Here is a 19,287-nt window from a genome sequence, read left to right as displayed (position 1 = left end):
GCCTACGATGCAGGCACAGCACCAATAGCTTCCTGCGACAATAGTGACTCGTGTGCTGGCTTTTCTGTCTCAGGCACATCCTCTGTCTTCTCAGGCTCCCCTTTGATCCCATCGACTACTCTCAAGCCCTCTGCCTCCTGCGCTAGCTGATCCAGAGTTGTCTTCCGCTTCAACCTCTGTCTGATCTCTGGTACAAGGTCCGCGAGGTTGACTAAGACACCATCTTTCTCAGGGTGGCCTTCTCGAAGACCCATCTCCTTGATCTTGACTTTGCCTTGGGCAACCTCGTCTTCGCCTATGACGACTGCCATTGGTACGCCATTTACTTCTGCTGCCTTGAACTGATTGGGTAGCTTTGGCTTGACTTTGTATAAGAACTCAGCCTGGAAATTTCAGTTAGCTAAGTTTCATTGATCGTGACTAACAAAGACTTGCCTTGATTCCGGCTTCCCATAAGGTAGCACATATGGCTATGCGTTCTTTCACGAGACCTGTGAACCCCTTTCCGCCGAAAGCCATCACATAGACGTCGACTTCATTGTTCCTGACCAATTCCGAGTTTTTGTCTGCCGCCATTCTCGCCTTGGTGATGGAGAAAATTCGGTCAACACCGAACGAAATTCCTACGCAAGGTATTTGGTTCTTGCCTGAGAACATTCCGACTAGGTTATCATATCGTCCACCAGCTGCCACACTACCAACTCCAACGCTAGGATCTGATGATCGGTCCTCATCGACGTCTGCTCCAACTTTGCCACCAGAAGGCTTTTTCGAACCTTTGGGAGGCGCTGCTGTGGCTGCTGATGTCGTTGCAAGGGGTGCTGAACCTTCTGTGACAACCTCGTAAATTAAACCGGTATAGTAATCCAGTCCACGTGCCAAGCTCAAATCGAATGAAACATTGTCCAGACAATTGAAGGCTTCCAAGTAATCAAATAATAGTCCCATCTCTGCCATGCCAGCCTTCATAGACTCGTTCGCGGTAAGTAGGGGGTCGGCCAGTAGCTTGCTGAGAAGGTCTTTCTGTCCCTTTTGGACCACATATTCGCCAATCTTGTCTGCAACACTGCCATCAAGACCCTTCTCCTCAGTCATTTCCTTGCGCACCTCCTCCCAAGGCAGCTTGTCCAGCTTGTCCACCGCAGATGAAATAGTCCGGATCTTCTCTGCTGGTACACCGCAAACTTCGAAGATCCCGTCTAATATCTTTCGGTGGTTGAGCTTGATCGTATATCGCCCATTCCATCCCAGTCCTTCGAAAACTTCAGTCGTAATCCGTACGATCTCGGCGTCTGGCAGCATGGGATCGTAAACACCAGCTATGTCGAAATCGCACTGGTAGAACTCCCTCATTCTGCCTTTGGTCATTGCCGGTTGATCTCGTCTGTAGACTTTTGCGATGTGGTACCGCTTGATATTTTGGACGTCTCGATTCATAGCCAGCCATCTGGCAAACGGGACAGTCAAGTCGTATCGCAGGGAACATATTTCCCCTCCTTGGTCCGCGAGGTCATAGATGAGTTTGCTGTCTTCGCCATATTTTCCTGAAAGAATCTCCTTCAATTCGAAGACTGGTGTATCTATTGTGACTGCTCCATGGCGCTTGAAGACTTCGGTGATGGTAGAGAAGATCTTGTCTCGAATTACCATGTCCTTGCCCTCCCCTGGTCTATGTTAGACTTGGGCTAGCATATTGAGAAGCAAACGTACAATCCTTAGTCCCCTTGGGAGTCTTCAGCTCAAATTTCTGGCCTTTGGGGGCCATGGCGAGGTCGTCTTCTTTCCGCCTCGCTGTGATAGAGAAATTTCGAGGACTTGTGAATAAAATCCGTGCTTTTGCAAACGTGATTGATCTTGAAATGGCCAGTGACGGTCTTAATGATCTCGCAGATCTTAGGAGGTGAGATTTAACAGTCTTCATTCACTTCTCATCCAACTCGGTCGCATTCGAGGGGTGGGGTCTAATATTCAGAATTTCTGAGTCATGGGTGGGTTGTCGTTTTGATTTGACGACGAGGCTGAAATATTTTGGCTGCAACCCCATTAGCGCCGTGAGGCTTGACAAGGTCATCTACACACGACATTTCTGTTAACAAGGCTCAAATATTGTATAGATTTGGTAGCACTTTTAAAGTGAGATTACGTTGCTGCTCAATTCTGGGCATTTAGTCTTCAAGCCTCTGGAATTCCGTGACACCTCTGTTTCTGGAATCCGGCTCAAACAGTGACCTTTGTAGGAAACCCAATTTATAAATTTGTCGGGAAATTGAATTCATGATATTCCTGCTTCTGAGGCATTGTAAGTAGCTTTATCAATAACAGGAGCCGTTCAATGTTGCAGGGTGGTGTTGAACAATTTACACTGCCAAATAGGGTTAGGCGGACACTGGCCTTGGCTGCGCTCGATTCCGCCCCACAGCCTTCTTCTCATTCTCATCGGTCTCGCATCTCAATCAACGTGCGCCCACATGTAGAGCTCACCATGGCTCCTCATGTTGGGTTCAATACGGACCAGATTAAAGACAAAGCACGGAAGGATCTTCTGTACTTACTCGAGGGTGTAAGTAAGGGCTCCCATTCTCTATGATTGCGCCAGGCAGCGACTGACCTGTCCGACCTACAGGTCCGAGGAAAGAAGAACTTGGTACTTGAGAGGGGTCTGGCTGGCCCGATAAACCTATTCGTCAAGTTTTCGACCCTTCAGGAATACGGCGTAGACAAGTTGTTCTTCCTGGAGAATGGCAATGCGGACGTCAGCCAGCGAAATGTTGTGTTCGTAGCTCGAGGAGAGAGTGCAAGGCACGCCCAATCCATTGCTGGTATGTCATTTTTGAGAACAGTTTCCCTGTCCGTTTCTCTGATGATCCAACGTTCAATGGGCTCTTAAAGTAGACTCTGTAGAATACTTCTTCTACTCTACTTAGTCAGTCTTGAGCCCAAAATGAATAAATCATGTAACACAGCACGGTTAATAGTGTCAATTCCATCTGTTCCATATGCAAGTGATGCTGCCATTACGTGCTGACACCATCTAGACCATATAAAACGTATGCAGCGAGAGAGCCAGACGGGGCATGAATTCTCGATATTCTGGGTTCCAAGAAAGACTCTTGTGTCGGAAAAGATTCTCGAGGAGGCGGGTGTATTAGGAGATACCACTACCTCAGAGTTTCCTCTCTACTTCCTTCCTCTGGAAAAAGATTTGTTGTCTTTAGAATTGGAAGATTCGTTTTCCGACTTATACCTCCATCGAGATCCCACGCCAACATTCGTGCTGGCACGTGCTCTGATGCTGATCCAGCAGAAGCACGGCCTTTTCCCTCGAATCACTGGAAAAGGAGACAATGCGAAAAGGCTGGCAGATTTACTAGCAAGAATGCGACAAGAATTGATTGCTGGCGAAGATTCGAACGAGACGAGTAAACTCGGCCTAACACCGAGTACTACGATCGAAAGCTTGATCGTTATCGATCGCGAGGTCGACTATGCCACTCCTCTGCTCACACAATTAACTTACGAGGGCTTGGTCGACGAAGTGGTGCGAATTCAAAATAATCAAGCCGATGTGGACTCTTCGATCGTAGGCACCGTTCCACAGCCTGCGCCAGGTTCCTCAAAGACTGTGGGTACAGCGCCGGTCGAAGCCAAGAAGCAAAGAATTACCCTGGATTCTTCCGATAAACTCTACGATCAACTCAGAGACACCAATTTTGCTATTATTAAGAGCTTGCTGAACAAAGTAGCTAGGCGACTTCAGAATGATATTGACGCAAGACACTCGACAAAAACGACGGCAGAGTTGAGAGAGTTTGTGAACAAGCTTCCGGGGTACCAGGCTGAACAGCGAAGCTTGAAGATACATATTGCGCTGGCAGAGGAGATTTTTAAGCATACACGAACCGATCAATTCAGCAGATTGCTTGAGGTGCAGCAGAATCTAGCCGCAGGGGCCGATCCTTCATCACAACACGAAGCAATCGAAGAGCTCATTTCTCGGGATGCCCCTCTCTCAGAAGTACTGCGAGTTTTGTGCTTAGAGTCCTGCATATCTGGGGGCATAAAGCATAGCCATCTCGAGCACTTCAAGAAGATGATCTTGCAAGCTTATGGCTACCAACATCTGCTTACATTAGACGCTCTCGAAAAGTTGCAGTTACTCCTCTCGAGAAGCTCACCAATGGCGGCGATGATTCCGATGACTGGGGCAGGGGCCGTCGCAGGGGCCAAGACGAATTATACATATTTACGGAAAGCGCTTCGTCTAATTGTTGATGAAGTTAATGAACACGATCCGAACGATATCGCATACGTGTACAGCGGCTATGCGCCGTTGTCAGTGCGCCTGGTTCAGAGCATTCTGCAGAAGCAATATCTAACTTCTATCACTCGTGGAGGTAATGCGAATAACGCGGCTGGGGTGGCAACTGGTGGAGCCTCACAAGGATGGCGGGGATTCGACGAGGCAGTGAAGCATGCACGAGGCGCAACATTTGATGAAGTTCAGAAGGGAGAAGACAAGGCTGTGAAGGCGCGAGCTCTCCTTACTGGCAGTGGCGAGAAGAAGGTCGTTTTTATTGTATTCTTGGGTGGCATAACTTTTACGGAAATTGCGGCCTTGAGATTCATCGCCAAACAAGAAGAAGGCATGCTCAGTTCCCCCCTTTCAACTTCGCATGCTAATAACTCTACTCCAGCACGAAAGCGAATCATCATCTGCACGACATCAATTATCAGCGGGAATAGAATGATGGATGCGGCGATTGAGAAGGGTTCCTTAGGGAAGAATACTGCACAAGCATCGTAGGAGCTGGGAAGCACTCCGTGGCACACTTCACTTCGAGAAACCTCGAAAATAATAATGTAATAAAAGGCACCAAATGACTGTGAAATCACTTCATGAAAGAATTATGAACCCCCTATCGACTTAATAATGCAAGTTGAATGCTACGTCGAAAGAGGCATCGTCAAAAATTGGAACCGGCACGTGAGCTGCCGGTACGCTTTGGCGGCGCATCTTCTCGCTGGATCTCAAGAAGGGCTTGATATCTCACAATCGTACGACTCGACCAGCCCCCCAAATTCTTTCGAGCTTTCGAATATCTTAATCGCCTTTGCGAGCGACGACAACCGGGCTGGAAAGCTCACATAAGACTCGGCATTGGACATACGGTTGATACTGGTCAATACTGAATGCGCCAGGTGAGACGATTACACGTGGTGGTACATTATATCCATATCAAGTCAGTCGAAGGGTCGCTAATAAGCTCGGCCAGGTTATCGAGGAGCGATTAACAAAACATCTCGATGATACTCGAGGGGGCGGGCTTATGGATGAGTGATATCAAGTCGAATGGGAAATCCGAGTAGCATCGCTGACCCCACCGCTGCCCGACGGCCGATATATCTCGAAGCAATCAGCCAAAGTCACAAGACCCAAGGTTACAAAGATGGCAGCAACAATGGACACTCAGATGCCGCTCCGTGATGATCTCAATTTGATGGGATTACAAGAACTGGACTCGCATCTTTCAATATTTGAGTCCTCGAATGGGGGCCGAGACTCGTCTACCCCGAGTGCCATGTCAAACTCCCCCTTTGGTGATTCTATCAACATAGTTGAACAACAACATCATACCATTGTTGTTGAATCACCTGGTGAAAACGTCCCTTATAAAAGCCCCTTTGGACCAGGACCCCGTGCCAGGTTTACGGATCAAAAGTTCAACAATAGCATCCCGTATGTAGTCGCTCCTTCCTTGTCGCAAATTAAGTTTCAGCCCTCGGTCAAGAAAGTACTTAAATAATCTCAAGTTCGAGTTATTAACCTCCTTACTGCAGAGCTGAGCGTCATCGTAAGCCCGCTTCCGATGGCAGCTTGTATCTCAGGCCTGAAAGCGCTCGCGACTCCATGGCCTCATCCATGACGACAGACATCGACGATGGCTCATCCGCCCTTTCATCGATATCGAGTAAAGGGACGTCTCCTACAGGGTTTGATCCCAGCTCGAGAGAAACAGCGAAAGTGGCGTCTCATACAGGAAAGCGACGCGAGAAATACGACATTCGTCCAAAGGTCTCGATACCAACGGATATCGCGCCTTCGGAATATGCGAGACAATGCATTGCAGCTGCAGAATCGTCACGCCTGAACCCGTACAGCTTACATCCCGAGGAGCATGCGATGTTGCGTAAACATATCACTCACCAACAGGTCACGACTTATCTCAATATCAGAAACGGCATCCTGAGGTTATGGACACGAAATCCCATGATCGGCGTTGAGCGAGACGAGGCCATTGGATGCGCAAAGGACCCTCGTTGGTTTGACATTGCAAGCGTCTGCCATGAATGGCTTGTGCGACGAGGCTATATTAATTATGGTTGCTTGGAGCATCTAGCAACCGGAGAGGAGGTCAAGAAACAACGGAGTGGCAAGCGAAAACGAAAGACTGTTGCTATCATTGGAGCTGGTATGTCCGGCTTGGGTTGCGCAAGACAACTCGAAGCTCTTTTTTCTCAGTTCGAAGATCGCTTTCGTGAGAAGGGTGAAGATCCTCCACAAGTAGTTGTCTTGGAGGGCAGAGACCGAATCGGCGGAAGAGTGTATTCTCGTGCATTCAATTCGAAACCAAAATATCCCACACTTGCATACGGAAACCGACATACGGCAGAAATGGGTGGCATGATCATCACAGGCTTTGATCGCGGTAATCCTTTGAATATTATTGTCAGAGGTCAACTCGCTTTGCCATATCATGCTTTGAAACCGGACACTACGATTTATGATGCGAACGGAAGACCGGTAGACATGAACCGAGATCAGTTTGCTGAGAAGCTTTTCAACTACATACTCGACCGAGTCAGCGAGTATAAGTTCAAGATTCCCACTTCTGCTGCCGTTGATGGAGACAAAGACCTTCTCGACGCGGGCAGAGACGTCAGCTCTGAAGGCTCAAAGACCATCAGTGAAGTCGAGGACGCGCCAACCAGTGCACCACCAGCCGGGACAAACGACAAGGCGTCGCGCACTCCCGAAGTGCAGATGGTTCCCGTGTCATCCGACAGGCTTACCGGTCGGGCTCATCTCGAGCTAGGTATACCTGCTGTTCATACGGCTGCGTACAAAGCAAAGGAGATCGGCTGGCTTCTACGACCAGGTGTGGGTATTGAACAAGATTTGGATCTCGAGACTGCTGTCAACTCGAGATATGCAACTCTTGGATCAGTATTTGACGAAGCCATTCGCCAATATACGAGAATTGTCGACTTTACGCCTCTGGACCTACGTTTGATCAATTGGCATGTCGCTAATCTGGAGTACAGCAATGCAATCACTTGCAACAAGCTAAGTTTGGGAGGTTGGGATCTGGATGCTGGCAACGAGTGGGAGGGCAAGCACACTATGGTTACTGGTGGCTATCAACAAGTTCCCAGGGGTCTTCTCAACTGCCCTCAGCCCCTGACTGTACAGAAAAAGAGCAACGTCAAGAAGATTACCTACGCTCCTGAAAATACGGGATCACCATCAAAGATTGAATGCGAGGATGGCACTGCCGTCGACGCGGATTATATCGTCTCCACAATTCCTCTGGGGGTTTTGAAGCAACACAGCATTCTATTCGAACCTGCATTACCTGACTGGAAGATGGGGCCCATTCAAAGAATCGGCTTCGGAATCTTAAATAAGGTTGTACTGGTCTATGAAGAAGCTTTCTGGGACCAGAGTCGAGACATTTTTGGCGCTCTTCGAAATCCTGCCAATCGCTTCAGCTTAAGTCAGACGGATTATTTCACACAAAGAGGTCGCTTCTTCCAATGGTTCAATTGCACCAACACGACAGGTCTGCCAACACTTCTGGCCCTCATGGCCGGTGACGCAGCTTTTTCTACAGAAAGTACACCAAACGATGTTCTCATTTCTGAAGCTACGAAGGTCTTGCGGACATTGTTTGGGCCCAAGGTGCCCAATCCCATCGAAGCAGTTGTGACTAGATGGGGTCAGGACCAGTTCGCTCGTGGTAGCTATTCATATACAGGACCTAACTTCCAACCTGATGATTACGAAGTCATGGCGAAACCTATCGGAAATCTCTTCTTTGCTGGTGAGCATACTTGCGGCACCCACCCCGCCACTGTGCACGGTGCATATATCTCTGGTCTGAGAGCCGCATCAGAGGTACTCGAAGCCATGATCGGATCCATCCAGATCCCCGAACCGCTTGTTCTCCCAAAGGACTCAGGCCTGAAGAGAAAGTCCGAGGCTGTCCAAAGCCCTAAGGACCCAAAACAAGCACGCCTCGAAACCTACGAAATTGAAATTTGGAATGCCATTTACGCAAAGCTTGGCGATCGACCTTGGCGCCCAGCAAACAATTACGCCAACCCTTACAGGATGTACAGCAAAGACAATTGGGAGGAAGCCAAAAGGAAGTGTGAAGAAGGCAGACGACCAGGCAAGGGAAAGCCAATTCCCAACGAAGTCAAGAAAATGGTTACAAAGATGTGGAAAGAAGCTTCCGAGGTCGAGAAGAGACCTTACAATGAGAAGGCCGACGTGCAGAAGAAAGCTTACGCAACTGCGATGGCAGAATACAACGTGAAAGCTGGACAATGGGATAAAGACGCTTTGGCTTTCAGAGCCGTGTACGAGAAAGAGCATCCAAGCGTGCCTGGTCCAGAGGAATTGCTTGACAGTCCTTCGAGGAGGGACAGGAGAGCGAAGAGAGGTGTAAGTGGATACGCTGAGGATTCAGGCTCTGAGCTGGATATTTAACTTCTTTTTTGGTTATCGAATGGTTGCGCTTGCATTTGTATTGTATGATCGGTCACTCAAGGTGCATGGCGTTGCTTCGGGAGCATTCTTAGGTTGGGGCAACTGCATTTGCATACTGGTTGAATGGCCAGTGAAGAGGGTCCTGGGGGTGATGAGCATATACTCGTGTAATGAAAATAATGCATTACCGTAACCTTTCTCTGTTCTCCTCAGACGTGATGGACGAACGTGGTATGCACACATTCACATCTCAAGTGGGCCGGTTCGTAGTTGAAGTGGAAAGCAAACTTAAGGGGTTACAAGGCAGCAACGGATCCAGAGACTGACAGCAGAGAGGACATCAAATGGCGGAAAGGATCCTGACCTTATTCTCAAGTCAGGAGGCTTCCTTTTGAATTTTGAGGGAGTGTATACAGTAAGATGAAATTTCAACAGTAATCAGAAAAGATCACACTCCCAGTGGGCTTCAAGCCAGTACCTCGAGAGGTACAGGATTGTAAAACCATAAACAAAGTGTATATACGCAACACGAGGTAGGACTTGATAGGTCACTAGTACTTCTCTAAACGACCATACCCACGAAGTAACCATTCCCCGTCCGGTATTTTCGATCGCCACGAGCCATCTCACAGTCATCCTCGAAGCGAGCCGCACACCTCGCGATCACCTGCCAATCACCACCATCTCTGACATAAGATATCACAAACACATCTCATAATTACACCGCAATGGAAGGCGGAGGATAGACAAGAGGTATTGGAGTAAGTACGCTCAGATCCCTTCCTCGATATATAAATATGGCTTGCCGTGGGAAAAACAGTATGACAAAACTCCAGCAACCGTCTTAAAAGTTCCAGCACTCGAAAATGGGTTCCAATGCTCAAGATATCAAAGTTTTTAGCCGTAAACAGCAGCTGCTTCCCGAAGCTGCTTTTCAGGAGCTGAAGGGTGCGGTACAGGGTGAAGTCATCATCAAGGGTAAGACTCCAGACGACGTGTATCGAGCTGCACTCGATAGATGAAACAAAGCTTGGATCCGAGAAGCCGTAGGTTATCTTCCGAAATTCCTCCTTTAAATTTTGTGATTAACCATCTTCCAGGCCATCATCATCTTCTGTGAGACCGACCAAGATGTCGCTCCCTCTCTGAAATATGTTCAGAAATGGGACTTGGACGTGGCAATTGCAGCAGGTAGACATAGTCATTATGGAGCTTCATCTACTAGTGGTGGACTTGTGATTGGTGAGCTCTGTTCGCTTGGTGTTGTAGAGTGGCTGATATTGATGGTTCTAGATCTGAGGAAGATGAGGAAGGTCGAGATTGACATTGAGAAGAAGAGCGTTACCGGTCAGGGTGGGTGTGTCGCTGCTGATCTGGAGAAACCGCTTGAAGGTAATCTTTCCGCGCCTTTTTGGTGACCTGTGTCAGCTAAATTGCCTGTAGAAAAGGGATATGTGGCTGTTTTTGGGGCAAACAACGAGACGGGTGAGCTTATTCATTTAACTCTGAGTTGAGTTCTAATCCCCTTTTTCCACAGAAATCGGAGGCATTACGTTAGGAGGAGGAACCCGTTATTTGACCGGTCAACACGGAATGGTGATCGATAACTTGCTTTCTGCAAAGGTGGTTCTTGCGGATGGAAGTGTTGTAGAAGCATCGGAGAAATCCAACCCTGATCTTTTCTGGGGTATTAGAGGAGGTGGATCGAACTTTGGTGTGGTGACGGAGTTCACTTACAAAATCCATGAGCACAAGGGAGATGTTTTCTTGTAAGTGTCTTTCCCCGATGCAACTCTCAAGGCTGATTCGAGGTAGTGGAATCATCGCTTTCTCTCCGGACAAGAGCAAGAAATTGCTCGGGATCATCGAGGATTTGCGGAAAGACATCGAGTCCGCAGATGGAAAACTTGTCTGGATGATAGCACTCGCGAGATTTCCAGGTCAGCCCAAGGTTCATCCGCTGGTGTTAATGTTCTATGACGGGCCGGAAGAAGAAGCAAAGAAGTTTTTAGCCCCAGTTGTTGCACTTGAACCTTTCGTGAATCAGACCTCAATGAAGCCATACACAAAAATTACGGATCCAATGCCTGCGATGGCTCCAAATCACAATCGGGTCTCCTCGAGCAATGCTACTCTAACATCACCTTTCGACGCAGCAGTTGTCGAAACGCTCATCGATGATTTGGACGCCTTTCTGAACAAATATGGGGAAGCTGTTACTCCTTCGAAAGTCGTAATTGAGCTGCGGTCATACAGGGCATCTGCAGCCGTCGATCCAGCTGCTACAGCGTACAGATCCCGCGCCGAAACCATCTTGGTGGTCATGGAAGCAAATCACGATGATTCGGTCTCGAATTTAGTGATCAGGGAGGAGGTCAAGGCCATAACTGATAAGGTGAAAGCTTCGAAGAAGCAGAAAGATCCGAAAAGTGAGGATACCTTCAATTTCAACGTCTCAGGAGGCATAGAGAAAGTGAAGGACGCGTATGGAGAGAACTATCCCCGACTGAGGGAATTGAAGCGGAAGTATGATCCGAATTTTGTGTTCAACAAGTGGTATCCAATTCCTCCTGCTGAGGAGTAGCTAATCACACCAGCTATTGGGTCGGAGGTACGCTGGGAAGACATGTAGCAAGTGATGAGACATTGATATAGTATCTATCTGCAGTATTATTACCGATCCTTGAAGCATAAATCAGCCGCCTCGTGTTGAAATATATATCACCCCAAGTTTCTACAGGCAATGAGTATGAGAAGTCAGCGCGCGTGTCTCACATATGTCTTGAGCACACTGAAATTGGGTGGATGGAACATACCACATAGACCCAAATCAACATACCCGAGCCAATCACGCACATCAGGCGTTCATCGTTATGTATAATAGTATCGCTACCCCAGGGATGGTCAAAGACAGCGCCTTAAACAACGGACTTCTGCTATTAGGTTCGATATCAATACCCAACTCCAACTTCATCAACAGATTTAGGGCTGTGGCCGAGTGTTGATGCCACCGAGGTGAAAATGTTCGTTTGAAGTGTGTGAAGATAATAACAAGAAATATACAAGAACCAACAGAAGAATAAGTCACGAAGACCGTGGCTAAAGACATAGCCATCAGCTTGACCCACGCTTTTCCAAAACCATAATTGCTGCAGTCCATCAAGGCCTGGTCGTTTCTTTTAACCAAAGGCAAGGGCTGATGGAGGTTCCTTCTTTGATTCGCCTTGAACGCGGAATCAAATGTATCCGGTGTTTGGTGCTGTTGACACCAAGTATAATTCGACACTTTCTATCATACCAAGGATATTAGTGTCTGTCTAATAGCTTCTCGAGCTAATTTGGAACAACCCACATCCAAATTTTGGCACCAAGTTTGATATCTCGTGTAATCCAGGGCAGTTCCGGCAAGGCGATTGCCCTCCGAGGTGAGAATGTTCGCTGCCCGTGCTTGATAGTACCCCAAGAATAGAGTTACAAGAGCGATGATGAGTCCACCGATAGAAAGGAGAGGATGTGACCTGATCCAAGAGGCGCAGACATGAAGTTGTGTGCAGAGAGTCTTCCCCTTCGAATCTGTGAGACTCACTTGCTTCACTTGGCGGACAGCCTGACTTCCATTTGGTGACTGAGGAGAGGTCACTGCACTTCCTGATGTTGCTGAACTACTCGTATCCGGCAGCCTTCGAGGACTGTTCACCCTTGATGGTATGGAATCAAGAGGGATGGCTCTAGTGGCGCTCATTGTCGTAGCTGCCGAAGTGAAGTGTGAAAATGACAAGGCTGTGGAATTCTTTGAATTGCCGCCTCGCTTGTGGATCTCGAACACTCAACCCCTCCAAGCTTGCTCCGTACCTAATTCCAACCTCAAATTCCACCAACACTGCTTCCAAAATGTCAGAAGCCGACCAATTTGACAGTGCGCTGTAAGTTTCGAACCCTTTACGTCCAAATCATACAATCTAACAACCAACAGCGACCTCCTCCGCCGCCTCGACCCTAAGCATACCTCCGAACACCTCAACTCCGTCATCTCACTTGTCCCCACCCTAACAGAAGACCTCCTCTCTTCCGTCGACCAACCTCTCACCATAGCCCGCTGCCGCAAGACGGGGAGAGACTATCTACTCTGTGACTACAATCGCGACGGCGACAGCTACCGGTCTCCCTGGTCCGGCGAGTTCGAGACCCCGCTAGGAGGCAGCGGGGCCGGCGGTGTCGATGATCAAGGCAACAATGAAGGCGCTGGGGAAGGCGCTGTACCTAGTGAGAGAGTAAGGAAGATGGAGGTTAGAGCGAACGAGGCGTTTGATGTTTATAGGGAGCTGTACTATGAGGGTGGTGTGAGCAGCGTTTATTTCTGGAACTTGGATGATGGGTTTGCGGGCGTTGTGCTTTTGAAGAAAGGTAGGTTCTTTCAAACCGCCGTTGTAATTTCGGGGGAGACGAGACTGATGGGAAATAGTTGCTACGCCGGCTGGGAAAAGTCAGGGGACTTGGGATTCGATTCACGTGTTTGAGGCTGTTGATCGGGCTCGCACGGCACATTACAAGCTTACCAGTACTGTCATTCTGCATCTCTCTACGGGGAACGATGCGTTGGGAGAGATGGACTTGAGTGGAAACATGACTCGCCAAATCGAGAGTGACCTGCCAGTTGACGATGACACTTCTCATATTGCGAATATCGGCAAGCTGGTCGAGGATATGGAGCTCAAGATGAGGAACTTGTTGCAGGAGGTGTACTTTGGGAAGGCGAAGGATGTGGTTGGTGATTTGAGGAGTATTGCACCGTTGACGGAGGCCAATAGAGATAAAGCGACACATCAAGAGATGATCAACTCGATGAAGCGGTAACAGGAGCAGGTACGGCCTAGCGAGCCAATCGAATAAAGTCTAGTGCAGCTACTTTCAAGGAGCCAGGAGGCTCGGCTCCAGGCTCTTATGTTCAACTCACACGGCTTCCTTTTGAAATCTAGAACTTTCAGACGAAGTCCGATAGCCGACGATGCCCCTGGTGCCGCTGAATCCTTCCCTCAGGAAAGTTTCCTGGCAGAACTTCGGGTCGAAAGTCAGAGATACGATCTCGGCTGGCTCGAGCGGAGAGAGTGCCCCGAGCGCGTATGATGGGATTGTTGCTTTTCCATCACATCCGAATGCGTTGATTTTGATGTAGATCATCGAAGTGACAGTGGAAATCAAGCGGCTATTCTCTAGCATCTCAAAGAAGTAAATCCTGAAGTCTTACTGTAAAGGGACGACAGCCAGTCGTAGCTCATGACTGCCAACTGAGAAGGTTATTCAAGTGGTTCAATTCAGACTCCCACCCGGCTTTCTCTCAACAGAAGTAGTAAAGTCTAACGCACTCCTTATCAGATCAAAGATGGACTAAATGAAAGAGGAGAAAGGCCCTTTATCAGGTGAAAATTGGACCGATTAAAAAGAATAAGAAGCAGCAAAATGGAAAGCTTCCTGGAGGACCTAAATCTCTCTCGCTTTACATTTCGTTTGCCTCTTCGAGCCTCCATTGGAGCGGATCGTACCCTCCACTAAACAGCAAAAAGAGGCAAGCTTCAAAAGGCCTAGCGAGTCAAGGAGACTCACTCTACACTTACTTATGCGGGGTACACTTTTCCTGTCCCGTCTCTTGAAACTTCCAACATCCAATAGCGCAACTCACTGGCCCGGGAGACCCAATAACCCACTACCCGACAACCACAAACGCCCATCAGACCACCAACCACCCTCCACCATCACCTTTTCTTTTTTTAACGCCCCCCAATCTTTCACTGGTTCGAGTCCTATTGGCGGCGGTCTCCCATCTCCGAGCTCCGGGAATAAGTACTGTACCTCGGGTCCTCTTCCCGCCACGTTCGCCACGAAGAAGCAATGCACGGCACGCACAGCGGGCGAATCGTGGAGGGAGGCCCCGGAGATCTGAGACCGTTGAGACACGATTTGGCAGGGCTGATGATGCCATCCCGGGATAGGAATGCCAAATGAATCATTGGGCGGTTTTGTTGATTCCAAAAAAAAAAAAAAAAAAAGGGAAAAGGCGGATCCTGTTTTTTGATACGGGAGGTGGAGGGAAGGATAGGGGAGTGAGTGATGTAGGGAGGTATGGATTTGTCTGACAGGAAAGAATGATTGGATTGTATTAAAGTAGATATGGTAGTCGTGTGGCATGATAGGACATGATGCGATAAGTAAAAGGTGAAGTCCCCTATTGTTACAGACAGATATGTCTCGTATACACGTACAAGCATTTTCCCCATTCGCAATGCTAGACAGACAAAAGAAATGAAATGTAGATTTTTGGCGGTGACAGAAGAAATGGATATCGGATATGAACCTCGCTGGTATCAATCTGTTTCGCGTCCGTTGATCGTCATCGTTAGTCGTCCTGTTGGGCGTGTTGGAATTACGTTGTTAGGTGTTTCGTTCGTTGCTCGGCCGTCAAAGTCTTCTTGGATTTTCCATAAAAGGTAAAATCTTCCCACGCATTACTTGGCCACTGGCCACCACCCGATTCTCGTGTAGCTGTCAATCATGTCCTGCACTAGCTCTGCCGTGATCTTGGGCTTCTCGTATGTGAAGCCCACCACCTTTTCTAATCGACTCCCATCCATACTCAGATCTGTGTCCTTCAACAGCTCCTTCTCCATGAAGGGTGTCAAGGGACCAGGCCTGGTGATTCCAGCCTCTCCGAGCAGCTCTGCCCAAGGTCCTAAAACTTCATCGTTAACGTCATCCACCACGCTATCCATATTCATCCGCGCAAAGGTACTGATCAGCTGTCCTTGGAAGCCAGTCTCGATTCCGAATAGATTTCCAATGATTTCCGCCATGGTGCCTTGAGAGGTCTGCCCTTTGTCGACGATATTGAATATTGGGATCTTGCCCATGGCCTTGGCATCCCAATTGGCCTGCTTTTGAACAGCATACCAGTCTGCAACGGCCCAGAGAGCTCGCGCTGCGTCGGTGATATGGACAGTGTTCACTCGGAGATCCTTGGTCCACAGCCACTTCATTTCTTCGTGTAAGTGCTGGTACACACGGGCCAGGCACAGGGCAGTGGACACGAATTGTGAAGCATAGTCGCCATAGACATGAGCCAGTCGGACAATGATGAGATTGAGTCTGTAGACACGAGGTTAGCTGTTGGGAATGCACAGTGAAAGGGTTATTGCAAGGGGTCCCTGTCCAAGATGTGGGGATATCCCGATTGAGATTGCTCCAGACTTGGAAGGTGTCCATTTGAAGGATCAGCACTTACCCCTCAATCTTGGCCAGCTGTTCCTCTGCCTGTAACTTGACAACGGCAATCTTGCTCCAGGGCTTTAACTTGTCTCCCTCTTTGCTCGGCTGGGAATCGGGCTTGTACACCATTCCCGTGCTTAACTCCACGAATGCCTTCACACCCCGCTTTGCAGCTTCTTTGCCTGCAGCTACACTCAGGGCCAGGGAGCGGACCTTGTAGACTTCGTCCTCTTGTGAATATCTTGTCTCCCCGCCGCAGTTGAATACGAAGTCCCACTCCTTGCCATTGGAGCGGTCGAAGATGCGGGGCAGGCTCTCTGTAAGAGGGTGACTGTCAGCTCACAACTTCAATGACGGAGATCATAAATGAGAAACTGTAAATGAACGGAAGAGCAGCTTACGCTCCTTACTGGCATCTGCCTGCATGAATTTGTCCCTAGAGCAGGCTTCCTCGAACTCTGGTGCCAGCCATGCTAACTGCGGTAACACCTTGTCCACGATCCGGACTTCAGACGCCAAATTGTTCTTCTGAATATGTAGCGCCAGGAAACGTCCAATATAACCCAGGCCGCCAATGATGAGGACGGCGGGCTTCTCGGCCATCGCGCTGACCTGAGCGGTGGGAGGGATTAATCGACGGCGCTGCACAAGCTGCTCTGCGGTGGAACCGTATGGGAAGGCTCAGCTGAGGGTTGAGGTTGTCGACTCCTTTTCAGCTCGGGGATCGGGTAGGAAACGCGGCCGGATGCTGGGGGTCAACAAGAAAGGGCAGTTACAGTTTTGCAGCGAGGAGGAGTGCTGCGAGTCTGCGACCTGTAGACTGACGGGATATAGATAGTCTATAGGTTCTCGGGCCTCTCTTGCAATTTGGCAGGGATTCAGGGAGGGCTCCAGCAGCCCCATAATAAAGGGGGCCTCCAGCGGAAGCCGTGCAAATCAGCGCGGCGCCGTCGCCAACAGGAGGCTGCCCGCCAAGGCCCACATACATACAGACTACAGTACTGTACACATCTCGCCGCCACGGACTCCCTTCCCAATCTCGATGCTGCCTCGGGCTGCAGGTTTTGCTTTGCCATGGCAGGCCATGCCATGCCGGCACCGGCTGGCCTGGCAGAAGAAGAAGGCACATCGACCGTCCAGGATGCGAGATCGAGAGAAAGATCAAGGTGCAGACGCAGTAGGGACGATCAGATCAGATCAGATCGGTTCGGCTGCAGATATCTAGACGCGAGAAGGCTTGCTTGCTTGATTGCTGCTTGCTTGCTTGCTTGCTTGCTGCTTGCTGCTTGCTGTGCGTGCTGTGCGTGTTGTGAGTGCTGTATCAATGGTGAAGCGTGCGGTTACACAATGTCCCGGCGGCAGGCAGGCTGAGGCGTCGACGACTGCAGAACCGATACAGTACAGTAGTGGAATGTGAACTGCTGCCGCCCGCCGCGCAGGAGTGTTGGGCTGGTGGGACAGTACTGTACGAGTCAGATTATTTGGGATCCCTTTCAGGGGCAGGGCAAGGGGAAGGGGAAAGGACTACCGAGAGGCTCCCGCTGGCGCTGGCTGGCCGGGCGGGCCTGGCCTTCTAGAAGCTTTTGCAGTGGGGGTTCGTTCCCTCAGGGGCGGGAGCGCTATGGGAACTCCCACTGCCACTCCCACGGCCACTCCCACCTTTCGGCGCAGTGCGCTGCAAACAATTCTTATTCTCGGCCATAATCTCCGACGCGAAACCCCACAGCCTCACAGGACACGCTTCACTTTACAGGATAGGGGAAGGGAGCCGAGGCGAGGCCGTCTTGCCGAAGCGAGCTCTCCTTCCGCCGTCCCCGTCTAAAAGCCCCCAGCTGCCCTCCCCCCCCCCGATTGCTGGTACGAGTCTGCTGCATATTTTCTTCCTTCCAAAATGAACTACTAACTGCCCCCCATTCCTGCTGGCCCCGGCTGGCAGACCAGGAGTTCCCGGATGCCAAGCCCTACGATGATAAGCATGTGGACTGCTAGGACAGATCACCGCGCTGGAATCCGGTCGTCGGGCCCTGCAGGAACAGAATCTGTTCTCTCCTCTCCCAGAACCAAGGGTTCACGTCAAACGAGTGCGATCAGGAGCGTCATCAGAGGTTGTGCCAGCCGTTTTGGGCTCGCTCGGCCGCCGGCCTTATGCAAGTCGTATGCAAGTCATCTGCAGTCATCGTCCGCGGCTTCAGTTCTTCCTTCCATTTTATCCTTCTGCGCTTCGGCCAGGCGTGGAATATTCTGAAACAATTCTGCTGCGTCGTCTCATGCTTCGTCTGATCAACCAGATCAGCCTATTGTCCTCGCTTGCATACGAACGGACCCCCCACCCTGCGCCTGTTAGCTGGAGGAGAGATTATATGTTTCGCCTCAACCACCATGACAGGTGCGTTGGGACCTTCCGGAGGACCATTTCTTGTGCGATAGTTGAATTCCAAACTCAAAGCAGGCGAAGGTGCAGAATGTAATGGGTTGTTTTCTGACGCCAATGCACGCCTTGTTTCAAGCCACAACCGGGCGATTTCGTCGGTTAACACCGGGGCAGCCCCCTATTTGTTCAATATTTGTCAGGACAACTCGAAATGTAAGCCACCGGGGAAATTTTCTCAGGCTGGTCTGCCCTCTTGCCGTATACGGATCCGAGTTCTGTGTAACTCCTCCGGCTTTGATTCCCTCCGTTTATTTACAGTGCTGCTTGGCCACTGGAAAGGTCCCGAGGCTGCCGATCGTCCTGCCAAAAGGAGCATCGGGGTCACATCCGAGATTCTCAACAACACTGATCAGCTCGCCACGTCGCGGATGATGTGCTGAAAGCCAAGTCTGTTTCGGGTCCAATGTTCCGAATGCAAGGGCAGTGCGACTATGAAAAGATCTTCCCCTTTCCAAGCTGACGACTGTCAGACGGATATCATATCCTTCCACCGGATATCCGATTGCTTCTTCTTCGAAAAGGTTGCACTGGGGGCGATCAAATCCTCTTTTGTCTAGACAGCAAGTCCAGTAGTGTTGAATTCCTAGTTGCAACCTGTCTCTCGGTAGAAATAAGGGGTAGCGAACGAACTCCGCACGCTTGATATTTGCAGCTTACTATTTCTTCGTATCCGTTAGAAACTGACAACAAACGGTATCTTTGCTGCGAGAGTATTGATATAGTGTAGAACCATATCTGCAGCTGTCGTACCCCGCCGAAGTTGAGCGACAAGCTATTATCAGGGGCAGCTTGGCCTGCACTTGGGTGTACAACATGGCCTGGCACT

At 49.6% G+C, this 19,287-nt stretch overlaps 7 protein-coding genes across 7 annotated transcripts; 4 read left to right on the top strand and 3 right to left on the bottom strand.

Moving 5' to 3' along the window:
* Positions 1–2: 2 nt before the first annotated feature.
* Positions 3–1,765, bottom strand: K444DRAFT_647706 (histidyl-tRNA synthetase; the record flags this gene model as incomplete). The annotated part of the gene is made up of 3 exons (XM_024885369.1): positions 3–383; positions 436–1,664; positions 1,711–1,765. The coding sequence occupies 3 exons, from the start codon at positions 1,763–1,765 to the stop codon at positions 3–5; spliced, it is 1,665 nt and encodes a 554-aa protein (XP_024728591.1).
* A 717-nt stretch (positions 1,766–2,482) lies between these two features.
* On the top strand, positions 2,483–4,804 carry K444DRAFT_602124 (vacuolar protein sorting-associated protein-like protein 33A; the record flags this gene model as incomplete). The annotated part of the gene is made up of 3 exons (XM_024878714.1): positions 2,483–2,560; positions 2,624–2,819; positions 3,036–4,804. 3 exons carry the CDS (start codon positions 2,483–2,485, stop codon positions 4,802–4,804), a joined length of 2,043 nt encoding a protein of 680 aa, XP_024728590.1.
* Positions 4,805–5,047: 243 nt separating this feature from the next.
* On the top strand, positions 5,048–9,133 carry K444DRAFT_574360 (uncharacterized protein). Its single transcript, XM_024877433.1, has 3 exons — positions 5,048–5,220; positions 5,274–5,737; positions 5,839–9,133. Exons 2-3 carry the CDS (start codon positions 5,448–5,450, stop codon positions 8,771–8,773), a joined length of 3,225 nt encoding a protein of 1,074 aa, XP_024728589.1. The 5' UTR covers positions 5,048–5,220; positions 5,274–5,447; the 3' UTR covers positions 8,774–9,133.
* Positions 9,134–9,639: 506 nt separating this feature from the next.
* On the top strand, positions 9,640–11,679 carry K444DRAFT_669419 (FAD-binding domain-containing protein; the record flags this gene model as incomplete). Its single annotated transcript, XM_024887526.1, has 8 exons — positions 9,640–9,751; positions 9,803–9,819; positions 9,874–10,015; positions 10,067–10,165; positions 10,217–10,258; positions 10,311–10,542; positions 10,589–11,507; positions 11,590–11,679. 7 exons carry the CDS (start codon positions 9,640–9,642, stop codon positions 11,355–11,357), a joined length of 1,413 nt encoding a protein of 470 aa, XP_024728588.1. The 3' UTR covers positions 11,358–11,507; positions 11,590–11,679.
* Positions 11,388–12,521, bottom strand: K444DRAFT_620769 (uncharacterized protein). Its single transcript, XM_024881776.1, has 3 exons — positions 12,126–12,521; positions 11,590–12,062; positions 11,388–11,507 (listed from the first exon to the last, which is right to left on the bottom strand). Exons 1-2 carry the CDS (start codon positions 12,513–12,515, stop codon positions 11,631–11,633), a joined length of 822 nt encoding a protein of 273 aa, XP_024728587.1. The 5' UTR covers positions 12,516–12,521; the 3' UTR covers positions 11,388–11,507; positions 11,590–11,630.
* A 143-nt stretch (positions 12,522–12,664) lies between these two features.
* K444DRAFT_545853 (F-actin capping protein, beta subunit) lies at positions 12,665–13,627 on the top strand (the record flags this gene model as incomplete). Its single annotated transcript, XM_024876174.1, has 3 exons — positions 12,665–12,696; positions 12,747–13,177; positions 13,236–13,627. 3 exons carry the CDS (start codon positions 12,665–12,667, stop codon positions 13,625–13,627), a joined length of 855 nt encoding a protein of 284 aa, XP_024728586.1.
* Positions 13,628–15,273: 1,646 nt separating this feature from the next.
* On the bottom strand, positions 15,274–16,633 carry K444DRAFT_636949 (NAD(P)-binding protein; the record flags this gene model as incomplete). Its single annotated transcript, XM_024884063.1, has 3 exons — positions 15,274–15,910; positions 16,047–16,347; positions 16,432–16,633. The coding sequence occupies 3 exons, from the start codon at positions 16,631–16,633 to the stop codon at positions 15,274–15,276; spliced, it is 1,140 nt and encodes a 379-aa protein (XP_024728585.1).
* Positions 16,634–19,287: the final 2,654 nt, after the last annotated feature.

Source organism: Hyaloscypha bicolor (assembly GCF_002865645.1).
Source record: "Hyaloscypha bicolor E unplaced genomic scaffold K444scaffold_182, whole genome shotgun sequence".
NCBI classification, from domain to species: domain Eukaryota; kingdom Fungi; phylum Ascomycota; class Leotiomycetes; order Helotiales; family Hyaloscyphaceae; genus Hyaloscypha; species Hyaloscypha bicolor.
Note: the sequence above shows the minus strand (reverse complement) of the source record. Positions and strands in the feature narration are given on the sequence as shown.

Coding starts and splice junctions, on each gene's coding strand:
- K444DRAFT_574360 (XM_024877433.1), top strand. CDS start 5,448: ATGGCAGCAACAATGGACACTCAGATGCCGCTCCGTGATGATCTCAAT. Junction 5,738..5,838: donor AAGTTCAACAATAGCATCCC/GTATGTAGTCGC, acceptor TCCTTACTGCAG/AGCTGAGCGTCATCGTAAGC.
- K444DRAFT_620769 (XM_024881776.1), bottom strand. CDS start 12,515: ATGAGCGCCACTAGAGCCATCCCTCTTGATTCCATACCATCAAGGGTG. Junction 12,063..12,125: donor CTTGGTGCCAAAATTTGGAT/GTGGGTTGTTCC, acceptor TTGGTATGATAG/AAAGTGTCGAATTATACTTG.